We start from the raw sequence: 27,498 nt of genomic DNA on the forward strand, positions 1-27,498 counted from the left end.
TTTGCTTCTGTCTTCACCAAACTCTTAATATTTGAAATGTAGGAAATTATGCCCCTGCAGGGTTCAGGATAAAGGAAATGACACCCAAGCCTTGGTTCTTTGTGCCTGTTCCATCCACTGGGTATTTAGAGAAAGCAGCTTGGCATGTAGGGTGGTCTCTGGCCCAACTTCACCCCCTTTTTTGGTGAAGTCTGGGACTTGCACAATGACTGGCTCTTTGGCTCAGCTTTCAGACCTTGAAGGATCTGCAAGGAAGCTTTGGTCTGGGTACAGCCCTTGAGAAGCACCTTAGAGGTGGCCATGCCAGTGGAGAAGGTGAGGCTAAGCAAGCTCGTGAGGTGCGCCCATGGCCAGGCCAGAATGCAGGCCTGGCACTCTTTGCCCAGGCACCTTCTGGGCAGCAGCAGTTTTCAGTAAGGAGCTTACTGTTTAATGGCCTTTGTGTAAGAACATGATAATGACGGTGACAGCAGGGAGGCTAGGAGGAAGTGTGGATGGACTTCCGAATAAGAGTTCCCCAGTGTCTCCAGGAACCACTTGGTTTGTAAAATGAGCCAAATCCACCATCCCTGGACCTGGGGCAGATTCTGAGTTGGGCCACGGCCTGGGAAACCGGAGCTGGAGAGTCTTTGCTCAGCCCATATCATGGACTTGCTCTTGGTGCTCTGGGCTGGGGTCAGATGTCAGCGTGTTCCTGTTGTTGTAAGAAGTTGCCTTGCCAAAACGTCATCATTTGAGTGCCCCGGCACTTGTTTTTATTTCTACTTACGAAAGTGGAACATGTTAATTAAGGATGATTTGGGAAACAGGAAAGTATCAAGAAACATTAGTAAAGAGGAAAATCATTAACATTAATCCCACCACTCACAAGTCAACACTGTTAAAAGGGTTTTGCACGCCAGGTGCGGTGGCTCATGCCTGCAATCCCAGCACTTTGGGAGGCTGAGGTGGGCGGATCATGAGGTCAGGAGTTTAAGACTACTGGCCTGGCCAACATGGTGAAACCCTGTCTCTACTAAAAATACAAAAATTAGCTGGGTGTGGTGGCGGACGTCTGTCATCCCAGCTACTCAGGAGGCTGAGGCAGAGAATTGCTTGAACCCAGGAGGTGGAGGTTGCAGAGTGAGACTCCGTCTCAAAAAATAAAAGGGGGGGTTTTGCAGTGAACAGAAGTCACTGTTTAAGTAGAGTTTATACAACAGAGGGATCCCCAGGCTGCCCTGTACCTGGGAGCTTCAGACTCTTCCAAACAGGCCTCACCTGGACCCTCAGATCTTGGAGGCTTTGTGGTCCAGCCTTGGACACTGGGTCCTGAGATCTTGCAGTTCAGGGAAAAGTGAGATTGTCTCACAGCAGAGGCCTGGCCTGCTGCAGGCCACGCTCAGGGGTTTCTACCTCCCTCAGTCTCAGTTTCTGCCCCACAGGCTCCCTTGGTCCTGCTCAGAATGCACAGACCTGATGGCACCAGTGAGGACAGGCTGTGTGAGCTCTGCCTGGCCCAGATGTGGGCTGGCCATGGGCTCCATGCCTGCCTTCTCCATGGGCCATGAGGTTGGCCAGCAGCCTCAGCAGCTGCTGAGATTAGTGTCTCTAATGTGGTGCCACTTGGTGTGCCTCTGGCTCCTGGCCCTGTGGTGGCCCCATGGAAGGGCCTGTCAGCATCTACTCACTCCTGGGGACAGGAGCAGTATCTTCAGGGCTGTGGGTCTACCGACCTGGTCTGTGCATTTCCAGCCTCCTGTGTGCTTCCGAGCTCTGAATTATGACCACTGTGCTGATTTATTTCTTCTGACATTTGCAGACTGTTAGGTGGCAGAGATCAGTGAATAAAAACTTAATAAAAGGCTATATTTAATCCCATGCATCCTAGGCTGAGCCAAGTTCCCTTAGGACTGAGCATCACCAGATGGAACCCAGAGACCACCGGCATTGGGACCTCCAGGGTGGCTACCTGGAGTTTTTGTGGGGGAGGGCAGTTTCTTGACTGTGGAGCATGACGAGGCCAGACCCACCTCCCGTCTGTCTGCAGCCACCGTGCAGCCACCTAGACCGTGGGCTCTGTCGGTGGCAGCTCGGAGTGTGCGGCTTGCTCTGGGCGGGCCTTCCAGGGGAGGAGGGACTGCAGAGGTGGTGACAGGGAGGGGACCCTGGGCCAGGGGGCTGGGCTCAAGGGTGGCTCCACATCTGCTGACTTTGTGGCCTGATTTCCTGGTCTGTCACTTAGGGAGTTTTGCTGGGGCCTGTTAAAGGGGGAGTGCCTGGAGGTATCAAAGCAGGGGCTTGTGGCCCTGGTCATCCAGCAGTTACTGGGGGTGTTTACAGCCACCTGTGCTGGGCCTCCCTGGAGAGGAAGTCACACCCACGTTAAGTGCGTGGGAAACCTGTCCCAGGCATTCTGTAACCATAGCTGCAGGTGCTCTGGGTGTTGCCTCCCGGCTGTAGAGGGCCCCCTTGTGAAGAGGGGAGCCCCAGGTTGGGGGGTCTGGGCTGGGCAAAGTCCCTGCCATCTGGCCTGCCCACCTGGGGCTGGCCATGTTGGGCCTGGTCCCACCAGGGCTTGGGGTGCTTCCAGATCTGTTTTCATTTTCAATTCCCTTTATTGCTAAAACCACGTCGGGGCTGCAGAGAACAAACTGTTGTCCTCAGCTGACCTCAGATTCCTGGCCTCAATTGTTTGCCTCTTGCTAATTTTAGCTGCTGATCATTTCCACCCTTATCCTCCCCCCAAAGGGAGACACAGACCAAGAATAGCTGCTGGGAAGGGGGGCTGCGGTGGCTGTGGCCAGAGTTCCAACAGTGAGCTGGCAGGGCTGTGGGGTGGCTCGCAGTGGCCAAGCCTGGGGCAGGGGGCTCTCGGCAGGCAGCCCCCCACAGCCTTCCCTCTCTCACCGAGGAGCCTGTGTTGCAGGCCTGGGCCGCAGAGGAGAAGAGGAGCTCGCTGCTCCTCGTTTTAAATGGAAACCAGGCTGCTTCTGGGGGAAAAGTACACCCCGTGGCCCTGCCTAGCTTGAAGACCCCTGAGAGTCCCTGACTCCCCTGAGCCCTTCCGACTCCAGGACCCAGGTTGTAGTGTGGGGTCAGATGTGGCACTTGACTACAGCCAGACTCTGGAGACAGTGTCAGTGTGGAGGCCTCGGGCCTGTCCAGTCCCCACCCAGCATGGCCCCGGAGCCTGGCGCAACTCTGCCCTCCCAGTGAGTGTCAGGCTGCGGTTGACTGACAGCAATGTCCAATCCAGGACATCAGCCCAGGCCTGCAGGATGGGACTTTGCCTGCCAGGGGCAGGCAGAGAAGCAGCTGACCAAACCCCAAACCATGGTGTGCTGGTGAGCAGGCCTGGGGAGAGCCAGAGGAGGGATGGGCTGAAATCCAGCTAGGAGGAGTGGCCTCCGGGCAGGGCCTCGGGTTGCAATGTCTGTCCATATATTAATAGGTTTTTGTTTTTTATTTTTGCTTTTGAGACGAGTTTTACTCCTGTTGCCCAGGCTGGAGTGCAATGGCGCGATCTCAGCTCCCTGCAACCTCTGCCTCCCGGGTTCAAGCAATTCTCTTGCCTCAGCCTCTCAAGTAGCTGGGATTACAGGCACCCGCCATCACGCCCAGACAATTTTTTGTATTTTTAATAGAGATGGGGTTTCACCGAAATGTTGGCCAGGCTGGTCTCAAACTCTTGATCTCAAGTGTTCCGCCCACCTCGGCCTCCCGAAGTGCTGGGATTATAGGCGTGAGCCACCGCGCCCGGTCATATTAATAGTTTTTAAACTTCTGTTTGGAGAACTTCAGACAGATGCCCACTTCTTCAGGACACCCACATTTTAAGCACCTGCTAGCCCCCTGCAGTCTCATCTCTGCCCTCCCCCACCACTGTCCCCTCCAATTGTTTTGAAGGAAGTCCCAGAATCGATGGGGTATCAATTTCTCCATAAATATTTTAGCACCTTACATCTTCAAATGAAAGCCTGATAACGTCTAATTTTGATACTGGGCTAATAGCGTGGAGTGAAGAATCCAAAGCCTGAAGTCGCCCCACATGACTTGGTATTGGGAATTGTATGGGTCCAGCCCTAAAACCCCCGAGCTTGGAGTTGGAACCACCATTTAAAGAAGTGATAGAGCTCATCTCGCCATCCCTCAGCCTGGAGTTAAAACTAGTCCGTAGGTAAAAAAAAGGCAACCAGGACACAGGTGTTTATGAGATCAAAAGCAACAACAACCGAAACGATCAACAGTGCTACTGAGGTAACACAGATAGGTGAGGATGAGGCCAGGTGCTCCGTGTCTCCTGTGGACAGTCCCTCACCTCCCCTGAGCAGAAGGGCAGAGTGTCATCTCCACATGCCTTGGGGAGATGGCAGGGCCAGCACCCTCTAATGGCTTCTGAAGAGGAGCTACTAGGAGAAGAAAGTGATGCTCTAAGGAAAGGCTGGACTGGCGAGAACGCTACACCCATCCCATTTTGTAAATTATGTTAAAAATTGTATTCTAGTAGTGCATGTGGTAATACACATAGCTTAAGGATCCAGTCATTCTGTACGCTCACTGTGATAAGCAGGTCACCCCCACCCTCTGCCAGCTTCTTCAGCTACTGCCTTTGGTATTTACCTTTCCCAGCTCGGTAACATGCTCATAGGGGCTCTTCTTGACAGTAGAAGAGTGTTGGGCATTATCTCCTGACTTCCCATGATGGCACATGAGTGCCTGCAGGCACCCTTCCCCCACACGTGTGATAATTGGATATTTAGGATGGAGCCAGCATGCAGTATTTTGGGGATCATGGCAGTAAATGCTAGTTGCAGGTGACCCATACATTACGTGTGTTTCTTTCTCTGAGGCTCAATAGTTGCCGTTTCTGCTTGATTTTTCCAGTGCTGTTGTCCCCACACCCCCAGCCCCCAGGTGTCCCCACACACCCAGTGTGGCCTGTTCTGTGTGGCCTGGGTAACATCTCTGCGGGGGTTGGCTGTCATCCTGGGACCCCTCCCTACCATCTAGGCCCCATTTCCTGGAGCCCCTGCCGTCTGCTTCTTGGTGGCGCTCCTGCTGCATAGCCTCCTGGAAGGGGTGCACTGGAGGCCATTTTTCCTTTCCTTCCGACTTTTATTTTAAGTTCGGGGTTACATGTACAGGTTTGTTACATGGGTAAATTACATGTCACAGGGTTTGATGATGTTGTTATTTCATCACTCAGGTAATAAACATAGTGCCGGATAGGTAGTTTTTCAGTCTTTCACCTTCCTCCCTCCCCGCTCAAGTAGGACCTGGTGTCTGCTGTTCCCTCCTTTATGTCCCTGTGTACTCAGTGTGTAGCTCCCACTTATAAGTGAGAACGGGCCAGGCGCGGTGGCTCACACCTATAATCCCAGCACTTTGGGAGGCCAAGGCCTGTGGATCACCTGAGGTCAGGCGTTCAAGACCAGCCTGACCAACATGGTGAAACCCCGTCTCTGCTAAAAATACAAAAATTAGCCGGGTGTGGTGGCGGGCGCCTGTAATCCCAGCTGCTCAGGAGACTGAGGCAGGAGACTCGCTTGAACCTGGGGGAGACAGAGGTTGCAGTGAGCCAAGATCGTGCCACTGCACTCCAGCCCAGGCGACAGAGCGAGACTCCATCTCAAAAAGTAAGTGAGAACATACAGTGTTTGGTTTTCTGTTCCTGCGTTAATTCACTTAGGAGAATGGGAGGCTATTGTTTTAAGGCTTACATGTCTGGAAATGTCTTGATCCTGGTCTGAGGTTGATTCACGTTTCTCTGGGTTGAATCATAGGTGGGAATGGTTTCCTCGTGGGGTTTGGAAGGCTTTGCTGCAGTCTCTGAGCTCTGATGTTGCTGTGGAGAAGACTGAAGCTGTTCTGATTCTGGCTGTGTGCACCTGCCAGTCTCTTTGCGTCTCAGGGCCTTTTGGGCTTGTGCCTTTACCCAGGGCTTGGAAGTGTGCACATGCATGGAGGTGCTTGGCCAAGCTCTGTCCTCTGCAGCGGGCCCTTCGGGTGGCATCTGGAAAACATTCTTGCCATTTTCTTCACGATCCACCTCACCTCCTGTGTTCTCAGGGCTGCCTTCCTGTGTTCTCAGGGCTGCCTGCAGTTTCTTTTATTTGGAGCTGTTGGATTGATCCTTACATTTTCGTATTTTTTCTCTCTTACCCATCCATTTGTATTTTTGCTCTGTTTTCTGTGAAATTCTCTCAGTGTTCTCTCCCAAACCCTGCTATTGGGATTTTTATTTCTGCCACATTTTTCCTTCTGTATCTTTACTTTCAAACTCGGGTTTCTGGGCCTCCCTGTTAAAGGCGCATGCAGTTCTTGCTTCCACCGGGCCGTCTGTGCGGTGAGGATATTAGTGACAGCTCTGGAGGACTTCTCGTTGCGTGGCCTCTGCTCCCTCCGCATCACCTGTCTCTGCTCCTTGGTCTGGGTCTCTCGCCCACCCACGTCAGGCTCTTCTGCGTTGTCTGCTGATCCTCGATGTCTGGTGACATGGCCCAGAGAGCCTTGAGCTGAGTGGGGGCTCCTGGGTGCCCAGCGGGCTCAGCAATGGTGGCCTCCTGTGGATGGTCTACTGGGCCATCTCCTTCAGCGTTTTCCCCCGAGATGAGTGTTCTGCTCCTGCCTGGGGGAGGGAGGGCGGTCCTGCTGCCGCAGTGGGAGAGAAGCTGGGAGGCAGTACTCAGTGAGCGGGCTGTTCCTCACACCCCCGTGCTGGAGGCTGCCCCGCTCTGAGCTGGGTCTGGAGTCCTCGGTCCAGAGCTCCCTCCTGTGTGGACCCTCCCAGAAAGTCAGCCTCTGGTCCCTGGCAGGTGCAGGAAGGGCAGGCAGCCATCTGTAAGGTGGGGAGAGACCTTGCGTCCACAGCTGCTTTATCTGGTGTCCAGGTGCCCCCCACTAACTGCACCCCCACCCCCACCAGCGACTCCTGAGCCTTTGCGGGGAAACGTGGATTGATTTCTTGCCTTCTCTGCTGTCTTTCTAATTTCTTGCTTCCAGATTATTTTTGTTATTCTCTTTATATTTTGTTTTGTCTGCTAAAATCGACTTTCTTTCATTGTAGTGGGATCTGGGGCTGGAAAGGTGGTGGGTGCCGGTGCCTGACCTGCCATCTTTATCCAGAGTTCCTATTAGGCCTTTGGTCCAGTGCAGGAGGTCTGGGGAGAGATGAGAGGATAAGGTAAGCACTAGGCAGGGGTTCTTGCCCAACAGTGTTATCCAGGAGTTTGCCAGAGATACACCCAGCAATATCCTGGAAGCAACTGAAGGCAGCTCACAAGAAGACAGTTGCGCAGAGGAAGGAGAGAGTTCAAACCTAAGGTTGGCAGGTTGACTATAGTACAGTCACAGTTGTCTGCATTCTTACAGTTTCCATCAAAACAGCGTTTCCTCGAGTGGCTGCTCAGCTCCCCCGTGGTTAACATGCTTGCAGCAGTGGATGAGAGCTCCAGTTGCTCCACCAGCATTTAGTATTGTCAGTGTTTTGGATTTTAGCCATTCTCGTAAGTGTGTATAGTGATATCTCTTTGCTGAAATTTGAATTTTCATAATAACAAATGACACTGAGCACTTTTTCACACAGTTGTTTACCATCTATCTTCTTTGATTCAGTGTTCAGATCTTTTGTTCATTTTTTAAATTGGGCATTTGCTTATTGTTGAGATTGAGTTCTTTATGTATTTTAGATACAAGTTGCTTTTACTTTAGATCAGCCTCAAATGAAGAGCATTTTTACCAGCTAAATAAACCTGGCTCTGTAATTGTGGATTCCAGCCTCATGTTCCTGTCTTGCCTTGGTGCTTCAGAAAATCTCTGAAGAGGTGGATAGCAATGTCATCTCTGGGCTGTCACCAGCCATCAAGGCTGTGTTGGTGTACAAGCAGTCACATTGCCTCCCGATGCCCAGAACGAGGGTGCTAACCGCACACTGGCTCCTGAAGCCAGGAAACGTTCCCTTCAAGATGGCAGAGGAAAGGTGGGGGCAGCGGGGGTCAGCTGGACGTGCGTCACCCCACTGCGCTCAGGGAAGATGCTCCTGGCTTCCCTTGGGAGGCATTAGTGATGAGGCTCTCACAATGGAAAGGAAATGGAAATGTCTGTTCTTTGGGTTCAGCTCTCGAGTCCAGAGGTAGCACCATTCATCTGGAGAAGGCCTTCACTTGCAGCAATCCATGATCTGGAAGCTTCTGGGGCAAGAGGCAGATATACCTCTCCCTACATATTCCTTCAGGAGCAACAGGAGTTGTGACTCAGGGCTGTGCATGAAGGAGAGAAGCTCCAGAGCCCTTGTCTCAGGTGGCTTCTGGCCTTCTGTTGGCAGAAACCATTGGTGTTCTATTAGTGCTGTTTTTAAAAGAGACCTTGAGAACGGAAATTTGCAAATGTGTTTTGTAACCCTTAGCAAAAGGAGAGCAAACACCTTTATGAAATTCTGGCATGTGGTCCTTTTAACCTTCCAGGCAGAGTGTCCTGGTGCATGCGAACTAGCGCTATTCCCTTCTCAGGAGCTGGGGTGCTGGGTTCCGTGGAAGCAGTCCCGGTGGTGAGCTGGAGCTTGGGTAAAAGGTATGTGTGTGTACATACACCACTTTGTTATATAGTGTTATTGCATTAATTCCAACTGTCCAAATGGATTCATTTGATGAAGACAGAAATGCAGAAAGGAGAGTCACACACAAATCCCATCTTCCTGAGGTAACCTCTGTTTCCTTCCTGCAATGAGAGCTCTGGCATATGCATTTCGTGTGTGCATTTGAGGGCGGGGCTCAGCCACTTGGTAGTCTCTTTTCTTCCCTGTCCACGTTCCCAGGGGCTGTTTATGAGCGGCTCACATCAGTGGTTCAGAAGAACATTCGAGAGAGATAGCTGGGCTGTCTCCATGTGCTTACTCTCCCTCGTCCACCCCATTCAACAGATTGTGAAGCCTGGTTCCAGTGACCTTGGGGACAACCTCGAGGAGCGCTGAACCCTTACCCGCCATGTTGTGGTCCTGGGGGAGGGAGGCAGGCAGGACACAGGACAGTGTTCCTGCCCCAGTGGCTCCTCCCAGCTCTTGCTAGCCCTCCCTTGGCATCAGGCAGACCTAGGTAGCCTCAGGTCTTGGAGTCCCATACAGAGCTGTTGCAGAGGGGGTCACTCCAACCTTGAAGCTTCTGGGGGCCTAGCCATGGGATAGTGCAGAGTGTGGTACTGCTTTTCTTCCTGGCTGGTGTCCCTGGGGTCAGCTCCCTTAAGGTTAGGGCCCTGTTCTAGGCTAGGACAGGGAAGGGCATAGGAAAAAGGGCCAGCAGGATGCAGGGAGGAAGGTATGGGCACAGACACGCAGTGGGCAGGCCTGTGCCGGGAAGAGGGTGGGCTTTGTCTCCCGAGGAGAGGTGGCCCCCAGAGCACTGATCTCCCCACATGGCAGGCAGTGGGGCTCTGTTTCAGGCCAGCCCTCTCTCCAGTGCACTTAGGCTGCGACAAGCCTGGGCAGGATGTAGGGGGCTACTAGACCTGTGGGCAGGGCTGAGGGACAGGGCCTGGATCTGCCAGGTCACCTGTTCTCTGCTAGAGGGTTTTTGGACACAAGGGCTTTCCCAAAAGATGGGGGCAACTTGCTCCCAGTGAGAAGATGAGAGAGCCCCTGGTGGCTCCATGGGCCTGGGCTGCTGCAGGAGAGGCCTGGGGGCTTTCTGGCTCCTTCCTGGGGGTCTGGAAGTTGCTAGCAGAAGCCCCTGGCACTGTTCACCTGTTCCAGAGAAAACAGATCATTGTCCCATTTGTTGTTGTTGTTGTTTTGCCTCAGCTCCCTCAAAAACCAAAGGCGTTTTTTAGGCCCATCGTCCATATTACAAGCTCATTGTAATTCGGATGTATTTGCTTTGTGAAACCAACCCTGAAGAATATATTGTTTTGTTATATTCTGCTGGAAACCTTGCCACATTTTTCCTGAGAAAACTGAGCCTGCTGTGCACCTGGAGCCAGCCAGGTGGCAGGTGCTGGGCCTGGAAGAGGAGCCCGCCGAGGCTTCTCCAGCACTTCTGAGTGCCATTGTTTTGAGTGCACTGCCTGGTGGCCCTCGGCCCTTCCCAGGGAACTGCCCGGCTCGTTCCTTAGCTGTGGCTTCCTGCTGCAGGGGAGCTGGGGACCGTGGAGGTCCCCCACAGGTCCTCAGGCCCAAATGCCCCCAGCCTGGGCAAGCCTGCAGTGAAATAGGCCCATAGAACCTGACTGTGGGGGCCGCAGGGACCCCAGGGTGCAGAGGGTAGCCTCACTGCACAGTGGGTGGGTGTCCCTGCTTGCTCCTCCTGGAACGTGAACGTGGGCAGCAGTGTTCCTATTCCATGCTGGGGAGGGGCTGTGAGAATGTCTTTCTTCCTGATGGAGCCTAGCCTCAGGCCCCACTCTTCTGGGTGTGTTACTTTGGTGAGGTCACTTGGTTCCTTACCTCTGACATGGGTTTCACATCAACACTTTCTGTCTCTCCAGGTTGGTAGAGTCCAGTGAGCCCAGTGCAGGCCAAAAGTAAAAGCTGCACCCCTGTAAAGAGTGTGCATGCATCTGTTTGTGCCATTGAGTGTCTATAGCAGAGCTTAGCAGGGTGGGGTCACTGCCAGCAAGGTTCCCCCCACCCCGGGAGACACAGAAGGAGAGGGCAGGGGGAGGAAGTGAAGGCTGGGGGAGGGGAGACACAGGAAGAGGAAGTGGGCCACAATGGTTGCCGAAGGCTCTGCAGACAGGGGCCCCTCCCTCAGTTGCCTAGATTGCCAGCCGGGAGCACGGGGCCCTGGGGTGCAGAGCTGGGGCTGGCTGTGCAGGTGCTTGTTCATGTCAAGGAGCAGTTGGACTTCTCCGTGAGGTTCTGCAGATCTCCTCTGTGACTGCCAAGGCTGGTGCCCCCCACCCCCGCCCAGACGTCACAGCCAGAGGCAAGCCCAAGAGGCCTTTCCATACTGTGTCCCTTTACCTACCCACCACGTGCTCTGCCCTCTTTCTTCCCTCCCTCCCTCCCTCCCTCTTGCCTTTTCTGTTTTGGTGCAAGAGAAACCCCTTTCCCAGTAATCCACAGATTCCCTGGTTCCCACTCCTCACGAGCCCCTGCAGCAGCACTTAGGGTCTGCATCCTAGTGGCCAGATGGACATGGCTGTCCTAGCTGCCAATACCTGCCCCATCCACCTGGACTAATTTTCAGCCCACAGTGGTGTCACAGAGTCTTATGGCAGGAGTGTGATATTCAGAAGCCTGAAGGGAGCTTCTGACGTGTAATTACAACCCTGGAACTGCTTCTGTTTAAATCCTTTGCTGAATATTTGTCACCCATAGCCTTTTAAGTCTGACCCGTTCTAAACTGCTGGGCCTGTCAAACAGTTTATCAGGGAGCACCCTCCTCCAACAGGACAGTTTGCAGTGTGACCCAGGGGCTCTCAAGCCCCAGAGCCCTGCCCTGGGAGCATCTCCTACAAAGCTAGACTGGACTTGATTGCTATTTTTGAGTTTCTCATCCTGGAAGCCACTGCCCAGCACATTCTGAGGAGAATCTGTCTGGGCGACCATTGTTATTTTAGGAGAGCTCTTGGGGTAATATGAGGAAATGTGCTTTGAAACAGGGAATACAGAATGGGGCCGGTAATGTGCTCAGAGTGTTGAATATCTGCTTTTTAAATTGGCATTATTGATGGCTGCGTTTTCTAGTTTGCTATGGATTTTTTTTGTTTTGAATTTAACTTTTTGAGTAGGAAATGCATGTATGTGTTTCAGAATCTGAAAGATTTAAGTAGTTTCCCCAGGGAAAATTCTGTCAACCTTCCTTGTCCTCCATCTGCTCAGTGTTCCCTTGGGTGATCTCTGTTCTTACTTTCCTAGGGACCCTCTCTCTGCACATACAGGCCAAGGCACACATAGATCCTCGCTGGTCATCTCTCCTCAACCTTGTTTTCTTCACTCAGCTTGGAAATCTTTCCATATCAGTTTGCAAAGAACTCGTTCTACTTCTTTGCGATAGTATTCTGTTATATGGGCGTTCCATAATTTATTTGACAGGCCCCAGTGGAAGGACATGAGTTGTTTTCAGGCTCCTGCTGCATTGACTAATCAGGACCATATCCCATTTTGGAGATGTGCAGATGGGTTTATAGGCTAGGATGTCAAAAGTTCAGATGTGGGATAAAAGGGTGTGCCCATTTCTCATTTTAATAGGTATTGCCAAATCGCCCTCCATGGAGGTTGTAGCAGTTTGTACTTCCATCAGCAAAGAATGCCTGCTTACTTGCAGCCTTACCGAGGTGATGGCTACCAAGCTGCATTTCAGTGTGTTTTGTTTGCCGTTACATACTGCAAATGTGTGTAATGGATGAGGTGGAGCATCTTTTCAGGCACTTGAGAGCCATTTGTAGTTCCTTTTTTATGAATCGGCTTTGCCCATTTTTCTGCTGGATATTTTTCTTTTTAAAATTCCTGTGAGCTCTTTCTGGTTTGGAGATCAGCCATTTGTGATATGAGCTGCAAATATTTTTTCTCTCAGTTTTGTCAGTTATCTCTTGCCTTTGTTTATGATGACTTTGTTCATGGAGAAGTATAGTATACTTTTTTGTGCAGTTGATTGATTGAATGATTGATTGAGACTGAGTCTCACTCTGTCACCTAGGCTGGAATTCAGTGGTGTGATCTCGGCTCACTGCAACCTCTGCCTCCCACGCTCAAGTGATTCTCCCGTCTCAGCCTCCTGAGTAGCTGCGATTACAGGCACCCGCCACCACACCTAGCTGATTTTGTATTTTTAGTAGAGACAGGGTTTCACCATGTTGGCCAGGTTGGTCTTGAACTCCTGACCTCAGGTGATCCTCCTGCCTCAGCCTCCCCAAAGTGCTGGGATTACAGGCATGAGCCACCACGCCCAGCCTTTAGTCTTTTCTTTTATGGTTTGTGGACTTTGATTCATAGAAGGAACTTCTGTCTTACAGTTTTCTCCTAGAATGTTTGTGGTTTTATTTTTCACATTTGAATCTTTGACCCATTTAGAACTTATGCTGGTATAGGGTGGGAAGAATGAACCCAACCTTTCCAGATGCTACCGAAGCGTCCTGATATGTGTATTTGTAGCAGGAGAAGCCACAGACAAAACTCCTCAGACACCGAGTTAAAGAAGGAAGGGCTTTATTCGGCCGGGAGCTTTGGCAAGACTCACGTCTCCAACAGCCGAGCTCCCCGAGTAATTCCTGTCCCTTTCAAGGGCTCACAGCTCTAAGGGGGTGCATGTGAGAGAGTCGTGATCAGTTGAGCAAGCAGTGGGTGTGTGACTGGGGACTGCATGCACCGGTAATTAGAATGGAACAGAATAGGACAGGGATTTTCACAGTGCTTTTCTATACAATGTCTGTAATCTATAGATAACATAACTGATTAGGTCAGGGGTCGAACTTTAACTACCAGGCCCAGGGTGTGGCGCCGGGCTGTCTGCTTGTGGATTTCATTTCTGCCTTTTAGTTTTTACTTCTTCTTTCTTTGGAGGCAGAAATTGGGCATAAGATAATATGAGGGGTGGTCTCCTCCCTTATATTGACTGCTCCCTGCCCTAGGGGTTGGAAATGTCTCTCCATCCTATGCAGTTATCACTGCCTTTCGTTCTAATTCTGCCATTTCCTCTGGGCTTCACTGGCCAGTGATCATCTTACGAAACTGTGTTGAATCCTGGTGGTCTCGTTTCCCCACGTCATGGTTTTGCAGGACTTTTTCTGGCTATTCCTGTGTGTTTTTCTGTATGAATTTTTAGGATCAAGTTATCCTATTCGAAAACAAAGCAAAGCGACAAGAAAAATGCCTACTGTAAAAAATATCTTCACATGCATTGTAGAAATGTAGACACACATTTGCCCAAGGAGGATTCTCTCGTTGAAGCAGCGTTCCCTCCGACACTGTGGCGGTCTCCAGCCAGGCTTCAGCACCCTGCCAGCTCTTGCATGTGAAGAGTGGATGGTAGTGTGTGATCAGCGGCACTAGACCAGAGCGTCCTGGGACGGGGCACACGTGCCCCCCATGTCCTTTTTACTGCGCGGCTCACGGACATGCTTCCCGGGGCCCCTTGGCCCATAGGTGATAACATTGTTATCTCCTCCAGGCACCACTGTGCAGCAGGCATGTGTCCCGTGTATTCTCCCACTTAACCCTCACAGTGACAGAAACAGGCTGGACGACAATCCCTGAGGCATCAACAAAGGAGTGGGGGTGGGGCAGGCTGCTTCCTTGCCACAGGCAGATCCCAGCTGTGGCTCTCGGCTCTGGCGCCAGCCAGCTGAATGACAGCTCACTGTCTCCTCTCGGGCCTCACTTCCCTTACCTGCTCAGTGGGTGGGTAAGAGCTTCCAGCCTGGACTTCCTGGGCGGCCATGTGCATGTCAGCTCCATGTGGCTTAATAAACCACTACTAACATTTCTAGAGACAAACAGGGCAGCCAAATGGCCTCCAAAGGAGTTAGGAAGTCCACCTCCCAACACAGACGCCAGACCTTTCTTTCTGCCACCCCTGAGGCCATATGCCTGAGTTTCATTGGAGGCCAGCAGTTGATCAGCCCCTGTGTTTGACTGTGTGCCGAGCTGCTCCAGCAGGAGGGGAACAGGCTTCCCTGGAGTGAAAAACATGGCAGTCTTGAGGTTGGGAGCTAGAAGTGGCCCCAAACCAGTGCCCACAGGGCAAAGCTGTCCATCGGTGAATGACAGCCCACTCACTGGTGGGGAATAGCTGGAGACTGGGGGCAGTGGCCTGGGAGCCCGAGGGGAAGCAGTTTCTCTTTGGAAGGCTCTCCCCATGCCTCCCTTTGAGTCTGACCAGCCCTGCCCCTGCCATTGCCCCCAGATACACACCCACGTGGACCTTCGCGCTGCAGAGGTCTGCTGTTGCATCCAGGACATCCCTGTGAGGGTGCCAGCTCATCTGCCTTTCCAGGACCTCCCGGTAGGAGGTGCACTTCTTCCCTTCTCCCTTCCATGAAGGGGAGCTCAGCGAGGCTTCCGAGAGAAGACCCAGCAGGAGGCCAGAAGAAGAGGCCCTTGCAGCAGATGCTGCTCTGGCCCTAGCTTGGTGCTGGGCATTGAGAACATTGGAAAAATGACCCCTCAACAGGCTTCCCACAGGAGGTTCACAGACAGATCTGCAGTGTGGTTCATACAGGGGTAGCTGGAGCTGGGTGGAGGGCGGGGGGGCCCACTCACCTGTGGGGTGGTGGGTAGGAGTTTGGCTAAGGCTGGATCACAGGAGATAACTTGGAGCGTGCCCTTTGCGTAGGTGAGCAGAGTGGAGTCCGCGCCACGGCCCGAGTCTGAGCTCAGGCTTTGAGCTGGAGCATGCACACTCCTGAGCTGGCTGCATTTGCACGTGGTTGCTGTGGGGGAGGGGGGAGGTGGCTGCTGAGGTGGATGGGGGGCTCAGCTGAAGGAGAGAAAGCCCCTGCGCTGCCCTCCCGGCTGGCTCTCTGAGGGAACACGCTGTCCCCGCCTGGGCCTGCGGCTTGGGCAAGAGCAGCATGTGGGACGCTGTGTTCCCTGATAAGATGAGGCAATTGCTCTCAGTCGGCGCTGCTCCGCTCGCGGCCTCGCTGTGGCGCCAGGGAACATTTATGTAACGCGCAGCCCTGAGCAGCTGCCCCGCCCAACCTTACTCCAATCCCCACCCCCTACTCTCCCGCAACTCCATGCGGTCCCCTACCCTGCACCCCCCAGCCATGCAGCCTGGTACCCGAAGAGTCCCCCACTACCTGGCACCCGTAGGACCCCCAAACCCCAGCATGGCGTAGCCCCTCCCCCAGCTCCCCACAGTTCCCCCAGCCCTCTTACAGCCTCCCTTCCAGGCTCCAGGGCACCTAGCGCCCCTCCAGGCTCCACCCCAGCCCCCTTCCTCTCACCCAGTCTCCTCACAAGGCCTAATCCCACCTTATCTCAGGCCCCCCATCCCATGCACAGGCGCAGGCACACACAGCCAGAACCCCTGGGGCCCTCCCACCTGGGGAGCTGGAGTGGCTCTGGGATCTGGCAGGAAGGCTAGGAGCTCCTCCGCAAGAGTCTAGAATCTCCTACCGATTCTCTTGTCATTTTGGAGCTAGAGGGAGCCCTGTCCTGTTGAGTCCCTGTCCTGCTGTTGCTGTCTCCATATGACATGCCCGGCTGAAGGCAGATGAAGGGTTTGAGCCCAGCAAGGAGGGTGCTTGGGTTTGTTTAGTCCGATGGGCCCCCTTTGCCGTAGAATGAGAGGTGGCGCACTCCCTGAAGGGCCAGGCCTGGCTGGCCCCTCACCTCACTGGGTGCCCCCCTGTGCTCACTTCACTTGGCTGCACACAGCCCCCCTGGAGTCTGTCCCCAGAACAGCAGTTTTTAGAGTGAAGCTGGACACCCGCAGGTGTCTTCCCTTCACCAGGGCCATGAGATCAAAACTGTTTTCATAACAATAGCACTGTTTGCCTCATTCTCCCAAAAGAGTACAGTAGGCTATTGCAGATGCTACAAGATGTGTGACAGCACTGTCCCTCTTCAGTGACTGGAATGCATGCTTGGATTGAAGACTTCGTTTCCATTTTAATTTCTAATTTCTAATATGATGAATAGCAGGGGCTCTCACCCACATGCACGAAAGCTCCTGGGGCTCCTTGCGACCGTGTGGGTGAAAGTGGCCTGGGGCATGTTGCTCCCTGTTCCCGCCCCAGCCCGTTCTCCCTTCTCTGAGCTGTTCCTTGTCAGCCTCCTGGGTGCTGCCTGAGTGTCACTACCAGGGGACCCAGCCAGACCTGGTGCTGCTGCTCCTTGCTGGCCTGAGCCATAACTCCTGTTGTGGGCCAGTTCACAACTGTCACCTCTCTGCAGCGGGCTGAGGGAGGAGCAGAGAATGGAGCCGTGGGGCCTGCATCTGCCTGGGTCAGGACCGTGTCTCTGGGCCAGGCACCCAGTATGTCCCCTGTCAAAGCATAAAGCTCCTGACGTACAGGGAGGCCAAGAGCTGTGTTGGTGGAGTGGCTGCGCCAGACACCCGCCTTCCTCCACTCCAGGCTGCCTGGCACCAGCGCCCCATCCATTGGATGCTGCATTTCTCTGCGGCCCCAACATCGTGTGGCCCATCTGTAGCTCTGTGTACCTCACATGCTGCCCCGGCCTGCAGGCAGAAGGAGCTAAAGGACAAGGCTCCTCACAAGAGCTATTAGGAAGCAAGGCTGAGTGTGGCTTCCCCCCACACCGACAGGCGCAAATCTGGGGAGACTCACTTGACAGGGCTAATGACTAAGAGCAACAGTAACGGCTGAGATTTCAGGAGTGGACCTTTGGAACGTGCCAGGCACTGTGCTGAGGCCAGTCATGCACCGCCCCTCGGGATCACTGTATGGACCACCCTATGAGGATGGGGCAGTGTGCTCACTTCCTGTGGCTGCTGTTACACATTACCACAAACTGGGTGGCTGAAAAGCACCTGAAACTCACTGTCTCACAGTTCCAGAAACCAAGGTGTTGGCAGGGTTAATTCCTTCCGGAGGCTCTGAGGGAGAATCTGCTCCATGCCTCCCCTTCCTTCCCCTGCCCCCTTTCTCCCCCTTCTCACTTGCTCCCTTCCCCCTCTTCCCCACCCTCCACACTTGGGAACGCATCTCCAGATCCTTACCTGATTACATCTGCAAAGACCCTTTTGCCCGATAAGATCACATGCACAGGTTCTGGGGGTTATGGCTTGGCTATATCTTTTTGGGGACCATTATCCACTCTACTACAGCCAGCAAGGAGCTTGTTCGAGGCCATAGTGTCACAGCTAGGGAACAGGGTCTGAACCTCATCTGTCAGACCTGACATGGTTAATGCTAAACCATTTAATGCTGGACTTTCCCAAGCTTTTGATGACTAGTGTGCGACGTGAATCTCCAAGAGTGGAATTACCGTGCAACATTTTCACTCTTTGGTTGACAAAATTTTTTATTCTGGAAGCAATGAATAGTTTTATACAATGATAACATTTCTTTGAACATGTTTTGGGAAATATTGGACTAGATATTTAAGGAACTATATTTAAACATTTCTTCTTATTGTTATGGAAGAAACAAATACATAGAATTTTTTTTTTAAGACCCAAGGCGGGCGTGTGGCTCATACCTACAATTCCAGCACTTTGGGAGGCTGAGGAAGACGGATCACTTGAGGTCAGGAGTTCAAGACCAGCCTAGCCAACATGGTGAAACCCTGTTTCTACTAAAAATATAAAAACTAGCCAGGCATGGGTGGGTGCCTGTAATCCCAGCTAGTCGGGAGGCTGAGGCAGAAGAATCACTTGAACCTGGGAGGTGGAGGTTGCAGTGGCAGAGCAAGACTGGCTCAGATTAGATAGATAGGTAAATAGGTAGAGATACCCATAACACAGAGGAGCTTGCAACAAAAAAAAATCCTCTCACCAGTCTAGCGCCACTCCCTAGAGAGCATTTCTTTTCTGATTTTAGTTGTCTTGATGGTTACTGCTATAAATGAACTGTATCTTATTGCTGTTTCTTGATTTATCAAATTTAGATATTCTCTGTTATCCCTCCTGCCATGAAATTTAAGGATTTACCTCACTCCTGTCCCTCCCCTCCAACTCTTCCTAAATTGATGGATGTATTATTTTACTTATTTTGACTATCTTTGTAATTTTAAATCTCTGTGTTTGATTTAGGTATGTTCTTTGCACACTGTGTGCATTCCGACTTTTCCCTTAAATCCATGTTCTCTGCTGGGCCCACAAGTCAGTTGTATGGCCTTTGTTTATAGGATTGGTTCTAAACACTGACAACTAGTGCTAAGGTTAGTATGACCACAGCTGTGTGAAGTTTGCTTCCATCAGCAGGGCTTGTGCTGGGATTACGTTTCTTGCCACCACCTCATGGAGTTGTGAAGAATAAATAATAGAGCATAGGAAAAATCCCTAGAACCGAGCTTGGCTCGGAGCTCTTGACCCATAATCATGAGGCATTTTCATTTACATCTAATTTGAACCACAGTTTTTTTATATGTCTTTTATTTTTCCTGGAGTTTCTAATTGCCTCTTTTTTCTTTTAAACAAAGAAGAGTGATGTGTCTTTACTGTATCCTGAAGTGTATCCAGCCTTTTGATGGTACTCTGTGGTGCACAAAACTCACTTTCCTCCTGGAATTTTCCCCCGTGAGCCCCGGTCCTGTGCTCCAGTGACCTCCCAGGTCTCTGCCTCGCTCTTGTCATGAGGTGGCCCTTTACTATACAGTCATGTCCCTAGCTCCTTGGTCTTATCTCATTTTAGCTGGAGTGTGTGAGACATTAACTTGGAAGACCCTGTTCCTTTGTCTTCAGGATCCTCTGTGACTTAGGAAAAGTCTGGTGTCTGTCCCAGCCTTGTTCCTTTGTGGATGACCTGGTGTTTGTTTCTTCCTCCTCTCTCTATTAAGCTGTGAGAGCTCCTGTTTTTACTCAGTGTTCTGACATTGCAGAGCTTCTCACAGCAGAGATCTTAACTCACTTACCTGGTCCACCTCAGTGCAGCCTGTCTCATGTTAGTCTCCTGTCTCCTTTTTCTTTTTCTTCTTTTTTTTTTGTACTCTTTGACAGAGACTGTTGTTATTTCTTTTGTAATTTCTTCTCCGTATTTTCTGTTTTCTCACTTGATTGTAATTGTCATGTATTTGGGAAATCGTGGTGCTACTTGATTTTGAATCCCCCCAACACCTTTTCCCCCAAAATGTAAAATCGATAAAGAGAACAAAGGCACCCACACGTGGCCCCTGCTTCAGCAGTGCCAGGAGACGGAACACATCTTTTCCAGAACTGTTTTTTGTTGTTTTTTTCTCATATATTTGCTTTGAGTGTATTTCCAGCTTTTATATGAAGGTTTTATATGGACATAATGCTGTTTTCAATTTCTAAATGCTGTTGTTTTGCTGGGTTGGTTTTTTTTGTGTTTTTTTGGAGATGGACTCTCACTCTCTTGCCCAGGCTAGAGTGCAGTGATGCAGTCTGGACTCTCTGCAGCTTCCACCTCCCAGGTTCAAGTAATTCTCCTGCTTCAGCCTCCCAAGTAGCTGGAATTGCAGGCGCACACCACCACACCTGGCTAATTTTTGTATTTTTAGTAGAGACGGGGTTTCACCATGTTGGCCAGGCTGGTCTCAAACCCCTGATCTCAAGTGATCCACCCGCCTCAGCCTCCCAAAGTGCTGAGATTATAGGCATGAGCCACCGTGCCTGGCCGTTTTTGCTCTCTGAACTTCCTTTGTATTGTATTCTCTTTGCTTTTGCATCAAATTTTGTCTCAGATTCCTCAGAGAATACAGAAGTTTCAAGTTAAAATTGTCTTCTGTTTCCTGGCTTCACTCTTTTCCTCTAGAGTTGGTGGTTAAATTGCGCTTGGCCTTTCTCTTCCATGCTGCTGGTTCTCCTTGGCTGTCTGGCCATCCCTGGGTGTCTGCTTATGTTTAAGGTGGGTGGGTGAGTGGGTTTCCTCTGTTGAACATGGGTAGACCAGCTTCAATGACTGGCAGTCACTTTAGGGTCTGTGTGGGGGTGAGAGGGGAAGTGACCAGGTAGGAACGGGAGCCCTGCGGCCACCCCTAATACCAGAAGGGCTCCTTTCTGGGGTGCCAGAGCCCCCCCGCCCCAAGCCTGGTTCTTCCTGAGCCGTTGATGTCATTTTTGTGATTGAGAGTTTTGTGTGTTAAGAGTTTGCCTGGGTAAATGCTGGCCTGTTTCCCGCTCTGAGTGAGGGACGGGAAGGAGGGAGCAGCATCCAGACCTACCTTGATTGCCTCCCACCCCACTGTGTTCTGCCTCCTCCCCACCTGCACAGGCCCCTCATGGGGTGCGCTGGGCTGCTGCCCTTGTATGTCACCACGCTTGGGATGCAAGAGCCTGTCTCATTCTCCTGCTCTACCAGCCATCCCTGGTTGGCCACTTTGGGACTTCTGTGAGAGAAGGAGCAGCAGACTGTTCGTAGAATTCCAGGCCCAGGAACTCACCTAGGCTGACCCTCTCATGTTACAGACTAGACTGAGGAGGGTCAGAATGAGAATTGCCTTCCTGCCCTGCAGGGGTCCAGAGTGTGGCTCCCATGGAGCAACATGGGCAGCTGGGCTCCCGGAGGCCTGTGAAGCCAGGGCGTGGGCCTGCAACCCCAATGCATTGGAGACTGCTGGCCCTGCATGGGTGTGTAGTGCAGCCTGCTTTGTGGTGTATTTAGGGGGTCCACTGCCAGGAGCCTGGGGCCCTGACCGGTTCCTACCCATGGGCCCTGCAGCTTTAGCACCTGAAATGCTGTTTTATCCTAGGCCGTGTCCTCTGCCTCCATCCCAGGCGTGGGTGGGAGGGCAGGGGCCACCTTCATCTCTGCGCTGATGGATTTGTCACAGGAGCCCTTGGAGGTGGGGCACATGGGAGGGGTGATGAGAGATCGGGGTGTTGGGTGTTGCGGGTCCTTTCCCAGAGAGGGTGTGAAAGCGGGGCCAGGTGCGGATACTGACGCTCTGCCCCTGTGTCCACAGGTGAGAGGCCCTTCGCCTGCAGCTGGCAGGACTGCAACAAGAAGTTCGCGCGCTCCGACGAGCTGGCGCGGCACTACCGCACGCACACGGGCGAGAAGAAGTTCAGCTGCCCCATCTGCGAGAAGCGCTTCATGCGCAGCGACCACCTGACCAAGCACGCGCGCCGCCACGCCAACTTCCACCCGGGAATGCTGCAGCGGCGCGGCGGGGGCTCGCGGACCGGCTCTCTCAGCGACTACAGCCGCTCCGACGCCAGCAGCCCCACCATCAGCCCGGCCAGCTCACCCTGAGCCCGCCACAGCCATGAGCAGCCGCTCCCACCCCCTCGTGAGTCCCTGGCCTTTCCTTTTGTAATAAGAGAGAAGAGAGAGAACTTGATGTGAAGTCCACGAAAAAACAATTTTTTTCACCTCAGGTGTCAAAGTAAATTTGTTAAAAAAAAAAAAAAAAAACCACAAAAATTTCAAAAAACACCACCCACCAAATTGCACAACAGATATACCCACAAAGTTGAGATTCAGCGGTGTTGAACCCCCTTTCTCAGGGATGGACACGTTCCACGAGGTCAGTGAGGACACCCCTTCCTGCCGCCTTACTCTGTACATAGATTTGCACTCTGGAGTTTTCTGTTAGGTTCGGGAACACGCTGGGGACAGAGCAGGCCAGCCAGTCTGGTGGAGCTTAGCGTCTGGCTGGCTGGCCGGCCAGCCTGTGGGTCTGTTGGGAGCAGATGTGGTCCCTGACGTTTGTGCCTCCATGGCAGATTCCTAAGCAGCGGGCCTGACCTTTTCCTGCCCGGCCCCCCACCCAGCCTCTGGCCTCTGCCCAACAAGCCTGGCTGGGCTTGCAACGCAGCTGATTCTGAGACAGGCCCCTGCAGAGGGATGCCTTAAAGCTGTCCCCGGCTGGAGGAGCACTCCACCTTGGGGATAGTGGAGGGGGCCTTCAGCCCTCTGCACCCTGCCTGCCTCACACCCGGCCTCCGGGAACCCTCTCCTTCGGCGCTAGGGAGCACTGGAAGCAGAGGTGCCAGCCCTGGCTGAGCGTAGCACTGCACCGTCCGACCTCCGAGTCAGGGGCCGGGGTCACACCTGCCAGGACTCCGCTTCTCCGTGTCCCTGCAGAAGGCACGCAGGACCCTGTCACTATTATACCTGGGCCTCTGATGGGGAATTCTGGTCTTGTAAAAAGATGTTAGAAATTCCTGGTAGCACATCCAGTTCCGGAGTCCTCCCGCATGGGCACGTGTGTTGGAAACAATGGGCAGGTCACGGGGCCTCCTCGTCAGATGGCCTGTGTGAGCGGCTGTGCCTGCGGCAGCGCATCGTGCTTCACAGAGACTGCTGTAGCAAGAGACCGGAACATTGTGACTTGGACCTTTTCAGGAGTGGCGCGGATGTTACAGGAAATGCTGTCGGAGAGCGCGCATTCTATTTCCTCCCCGGGGAATGCCAGATGGAAAGTTGTGGGCCACACTTTTCTCAGACCCACCATGTCCCCAACTCAGACTTAGCAAACCTCCAGCCTCTCCGTGTCCCTGGACTCCTCCTCCCTTTTCCTCCTGCTTCTCCTTGTCCTGCCTGGAGGCTCCAGGCCATACCCAGCTGGTGGGGCTGCTCCAGTGCCCCATCACCAGCCTTCTCCTGGCAGGAGAGGAGGAGCAGAGAGCTGAGTCCTGGGTTGGGATTGGAGCCCTGGGCCGGGTCGGTCAAGCTGTGGTCCAGCAAACTCCTCTGCAGATGGCTGGAGTGTCGACCCCAGGCTTGTGGCCCAGGTACCACCTTCCCTTCCTCCTGAGAGTTGGGGCCTGTAAATATAAGGGCCCAGGACAGAGTGCGTGCGTGCGTGTGTGTGTGCGCGTGTGAGCACACACGCGTGTGTGTTGGGGGGTGGGGGGATTGGGGTGGACTCAGGGTGTCTTGCCAGAGATACCTGTTTTGATGAGTACCTATTTTGATGCAAAGGAGCGGCTCTGGGACCTCAGAGGGCCGCAGATGGGCTTCCTGGGCCCAGCGTGCCTTGGTCGTGGCCATCCTGCTTCTACTCAGTCCTACCATGGTATGGGGTGCAGCACAAACCCGGGACCCAGGCCTAGCCACTGCCCACCGCTGCCGGCCACTGTTGTGGCTGGCTCCAGAGTGGACAGGTACCCTCTGTCCACAGCAGCTGCTCAGGCACAGGATGCTGCCGGGTGCCCGCTTCTCACCACTGTGTGCCAGCTGGGAGTGGCCGACAGCGTGGTAGTGTTTTCTAGGTAGAACGATGGGCCCTAAATTGGGCAGTAGCATTGTTTCTGCTGTGGTGAGAACTGGCAGGGAGAGGGTCACCCCCACACTGGTTGGATGCGGAACTGGCCACTCTGGCTGCCATGCTGTGTTAGGCTCCCTGACAGCCCTGCTTGCGTCGGGTCTGGGAGAGAGAGTGGAATATTCGGTAGGGACCTTGACAGAAGAGAGCCCTGGGTGCTTGTGGTGCAAAGATCTTCATGCCCAGTTCCAAAGTGAGGTCCCTCCCAAAGTTGTTTTCGTGTGAGGCAGAGAAAGCCACACTCTGACTACATTTTATGTCTCAGGAATTCACATTCCAGGTTCAGGAATTTTATTCCAAAGTCCTTTGGTGCACTCACTGTCCACCGTTCCCCAAGGCAGGGAGAGGGAACGGCCCATCCCTGGGAGGCTGGCAAAGCGCTCTCCAGGGAGCGGTCAGGCGTCCTTGTGATCTGCCCAGGGTGTCATGGAAGGAGATTTTCTAGCTCCACATCTGTCTGCACATAGGAAGGAAAAGATAGGACTCTAAACCTAGTCACCTTGGAATAAAAAGAAGAGCTGGTTTGTTTTAGAGCAGGGCGGGGGGTGGGGGAGGGAAGCGGGTGTTGGCTGTTTCCAAAGAGAGCACTTAATTTAATTTTTCCTTTAAATGACCCAGGGCTGTTCCGTCTGATAGATGGAAGGGTAACATTGCCTTAAAACAGAAATATGCAGGCATTGGCTATTTTTGGCTTAAGAGAGTGTCTTCTTTCCCAAAGTGGTTCTCGTTTAATGGCAGGGTGTGGTCCTTAGGCCCCGGCCTGGACTGGGAAATGGGGGCGGGTAGGGCACCAGGAGAGAAATCCTGCTGGGTACTCCTGGCCAGACCCTCCTGAATCATCTGGGGTTTTAAACTCATCTCACTTGAAGGGCGGGGAGAAACCCATGAATCTCAGGCACAGTTCACAGGGGTCCTCAAGGGCAGATGTCCATCTCATCATGAAGTGAGGGATTCCTGTGGAAGAGGGTGGTGGGCCTTGGAACGCTGCCTCCACTGAAGTGGGCACACAAGGCGGACCCTCCTGAAACAGGCTTCATTTTCTTCAAACATGCAGAATGTTTTCCCAGACTGCATCTATTTCAGGGTCTTCCATTTTTGTGGTTTATGGCCATGCTTGCCAGTTTTGGTGGGGTTGAGGAACCCATAGGACTCATATAAATAATAGTGAAAACTCAAACCCTTGTTCTGGGACTTCAGTTCTAGTGGTCCATAGGGGCAGAGATCTCAGAATGAAGTTCGCCTGAGTGAAGGGAGAGTTCCCCTATAAAAGGTCTAAAATTGATTTGGGGCTCAGGCATCAAGGGGCTGGTGTTGCTCATGTCCCAGACAAGGAAGCCCCTCTTTACATCAGCCATATTAGGGGAACGCTTGTCAGCTCCCCAAATGCCTACTGGATCCTACAGCCATACAGGAAAACAGATGGACACAGCCCTTTCCTCAAAGAGCCCTGGGATCCTGTCCTGCAGGGTGCTGCGTAGGAACGAGCAGAGATGTCCTGGATGGGAACATGGTCCTGGAGGTGCCCTACCTGCATCCTGCTGCGCCCCCACCCACGACACTCGAGTGCAAGATGGCCGCACTCCTAATCCTGACTTTATTCCCAGGCCCCACACCAAGGCAGGTGCAGGATTCGCCATGGTGCAGCCTCCAGGTACAAAGATCTGAGGCAATGGCGATCCCAGGCCTTGCTGCACCCTGAACACAGCTCAGACCGGTGAGGGGTGATTCAGAGGTGGGGATGGGCAGAGAGGGCTGGCCACTCTGCCTCAAGACTTGACCTCAAGTCTTCTGTCTCCTGACCTGGTGTGTTCCAGAAGACCATCCTCTTTCTTGCCAGAAGCAAATGCTAAGATGGACTGCACAGGGCCCTGGGACTCCCTAGGGACCCATTCAGGATCTCAGCTGGGCAGGGGTGCCACCCAACAGGAAGATGTGATCTGAGCAATAGTGTGGCCTTGTTTCTCCACTTCTGGTTGTGGCTGTGTTTACAGGGCTACCTGACTATTTTCACCTCTGACAGGTGTCACTGATTTTCTTTCCCCCATTTAAAAAAGGTCATTTAGTCAAAGACACAGTGCTAGAAGGTTTAAAGGGTGTGATGTGTTGGTCACATCACAACCAGTAAGAAACGCTTTGTAGGTTATCCACATCTTTTGCTGACTGTTTCCATATACAATTCTGGTAACCATATTTTCCAAAGCTAAAATCTGAGGCGTGGGCTGATGGTTTTTGAAATCAGGATTACCCCAGGGAGAACCAGGTCCTATTACTAATTTTCCTGATTCTGAGGCTCTGAAGACTTGTCTGAGACACATTCCAGAGACCTTTGTACCAGAACTTGGATGCACAGTCCAGCTTACTACTGACACACACCTGAGTACCCTTTAGGGCGAGGTGCCGCCGCCTGCCTGCCGTCGTGTCCCTCAGCATCAGAAGAGTTGAATTCGGCCGGAGACGGGAGCCCGGTGTCCATGAGGGAAGAGGGGCCGCACTTGGTTTCTACGGATTTCGGACTTGCAGTGCGGCTACCTGGCCCTGCCCTGCCTCTCTCTTTCTCATACAGCTTTAAAACTTTACTACTTTTATTTAAAAACGAACTGGATGGGAGAGAAGTAGCTTCCCCTACCCTACAAGTCACACATTCCCGAGAGGGGGTGGGGGGTGGAGGCAGGAAGTCCGGGGGTGGGGTGGGGGGCGAACAGCTTGCTTAAGGCCTCAGGGTCCTGCTTTCTCCAGCCTCTTCTGAAGGGCCTGTGGACAGGCCACAGCGCCTGCTTATTTGGAAACCAGGTGTGTGAGCCGAATGCCTGCGAGGCCACACACTCAGCACAGGAGCCCCCCTGTATCTGGCTGCCCTGAGAGGAGCAAGGGCCACCTCCCATGTGGCTCTAGACACCCCGTGGGCCCATCAGCCCCAGTGTCTGAGCGGGCTCCACCCCGGTGCCGAGTGCTGGGGCCTCTGGGGCTGGTCGGCCTCAGCAGGAAGGAGGCACTACTGAGCAACTATGCATTGTCATTGTCGGGTTTGGGGCTTGCGGTGGTTCCTTGGTAACTGGGAATTGCTTGTGTGCATGTGTTGGGTGCATGCTTCCGGGCCTCAGCTGCCTCAGGCCCGCACAGGCAACCCTTTCCCATCCAAAGCCATTGGTGGAGCTTCTCTGGAATCGTTTGCCAAAAGCCCAAGGCAGAATCCAAGGGTCCAAGACCATTTCCATGGAGCTCATGTTTTTCTTTTCTGTAGGAACTTTTTTTTAACCAGCACCCACCATAATTCTGAAGGCCATGTTTCATCTTCCTGGATCACTACAGTGAAGTATTACAGTTGTACAGTTCCCAGTCTGGCCTTGGCTTGCTCGGATAAAACTTTGTATGTATTTTGTATGGCATAGATTCTATATTGTAATGATGTCCTATGCAAAAAGAAAAATTAACGAAATTGTAAATTTTATTGTTTTAACGTGTATGCATGTTTAGTGACGTTTACATTTTGAAATAAAATTTATGATTCATTATTTTATTTGCTGGAGCTAGTCTGTTTGAAGAGCATGTCTTGCAGAGGCTCTGGGATGGGAAGGGAACTGAAATGGACAAAATCAAGCAGTCGCAATTGACTGAGGGACTGAAGCTTGCCTGGAGCTTGGCGGGTCCTGTTTTGGAAGGAAGGCCTTGCAGAAGAGCTCTTGCAGCGAGTGGGTGCTCGTCTGGCTTCCCCTCCTGCCCATGGG

The 27,498-nt window shown here is 52.7% G+C and overlaps 1 protein-coding gene across 1 annotated transcript in view; it reads left to right on the forward strand.

The window, feature by feature from the left end:
* Positions 1-27,290, forward strand: part of LOC105497525 (KLF transcription factor 13) — a 50,918-nt gene extending 23,628 nt beyond the window's left edge. The window contains exon 2 of the mRNA XM_011768673.3: positions 21,467-27,290. Within this exon, the coding sequence (XP_011766975.1) occupies positions 21,467-21,756 (290 nt within the window). The 3' untranslated portion in view covers positions 21,757-27,290. The remainder of the gene's footprint in view (positions 1-21,466) is intronic.
* Positions 27,291-27,498: the final 208 nt, after the last annotated feature.

The sequence above is a fragment of the Macaca nemestrina genome, chromosome 7 (assembly GCF_043159975.1).
Source record: "Macaca nemestrina isolate mMacNem1 chromosome 7, mMacNem.hap1, whole genome shotgun sequence".
Classification (NCBI taxonomy): domain Eukaryota; kingdom Metazoa; phylum Chordata; class Mammalia; order Primates; family Cercopithecidae; genus Macaca; species Macaca nemestrina.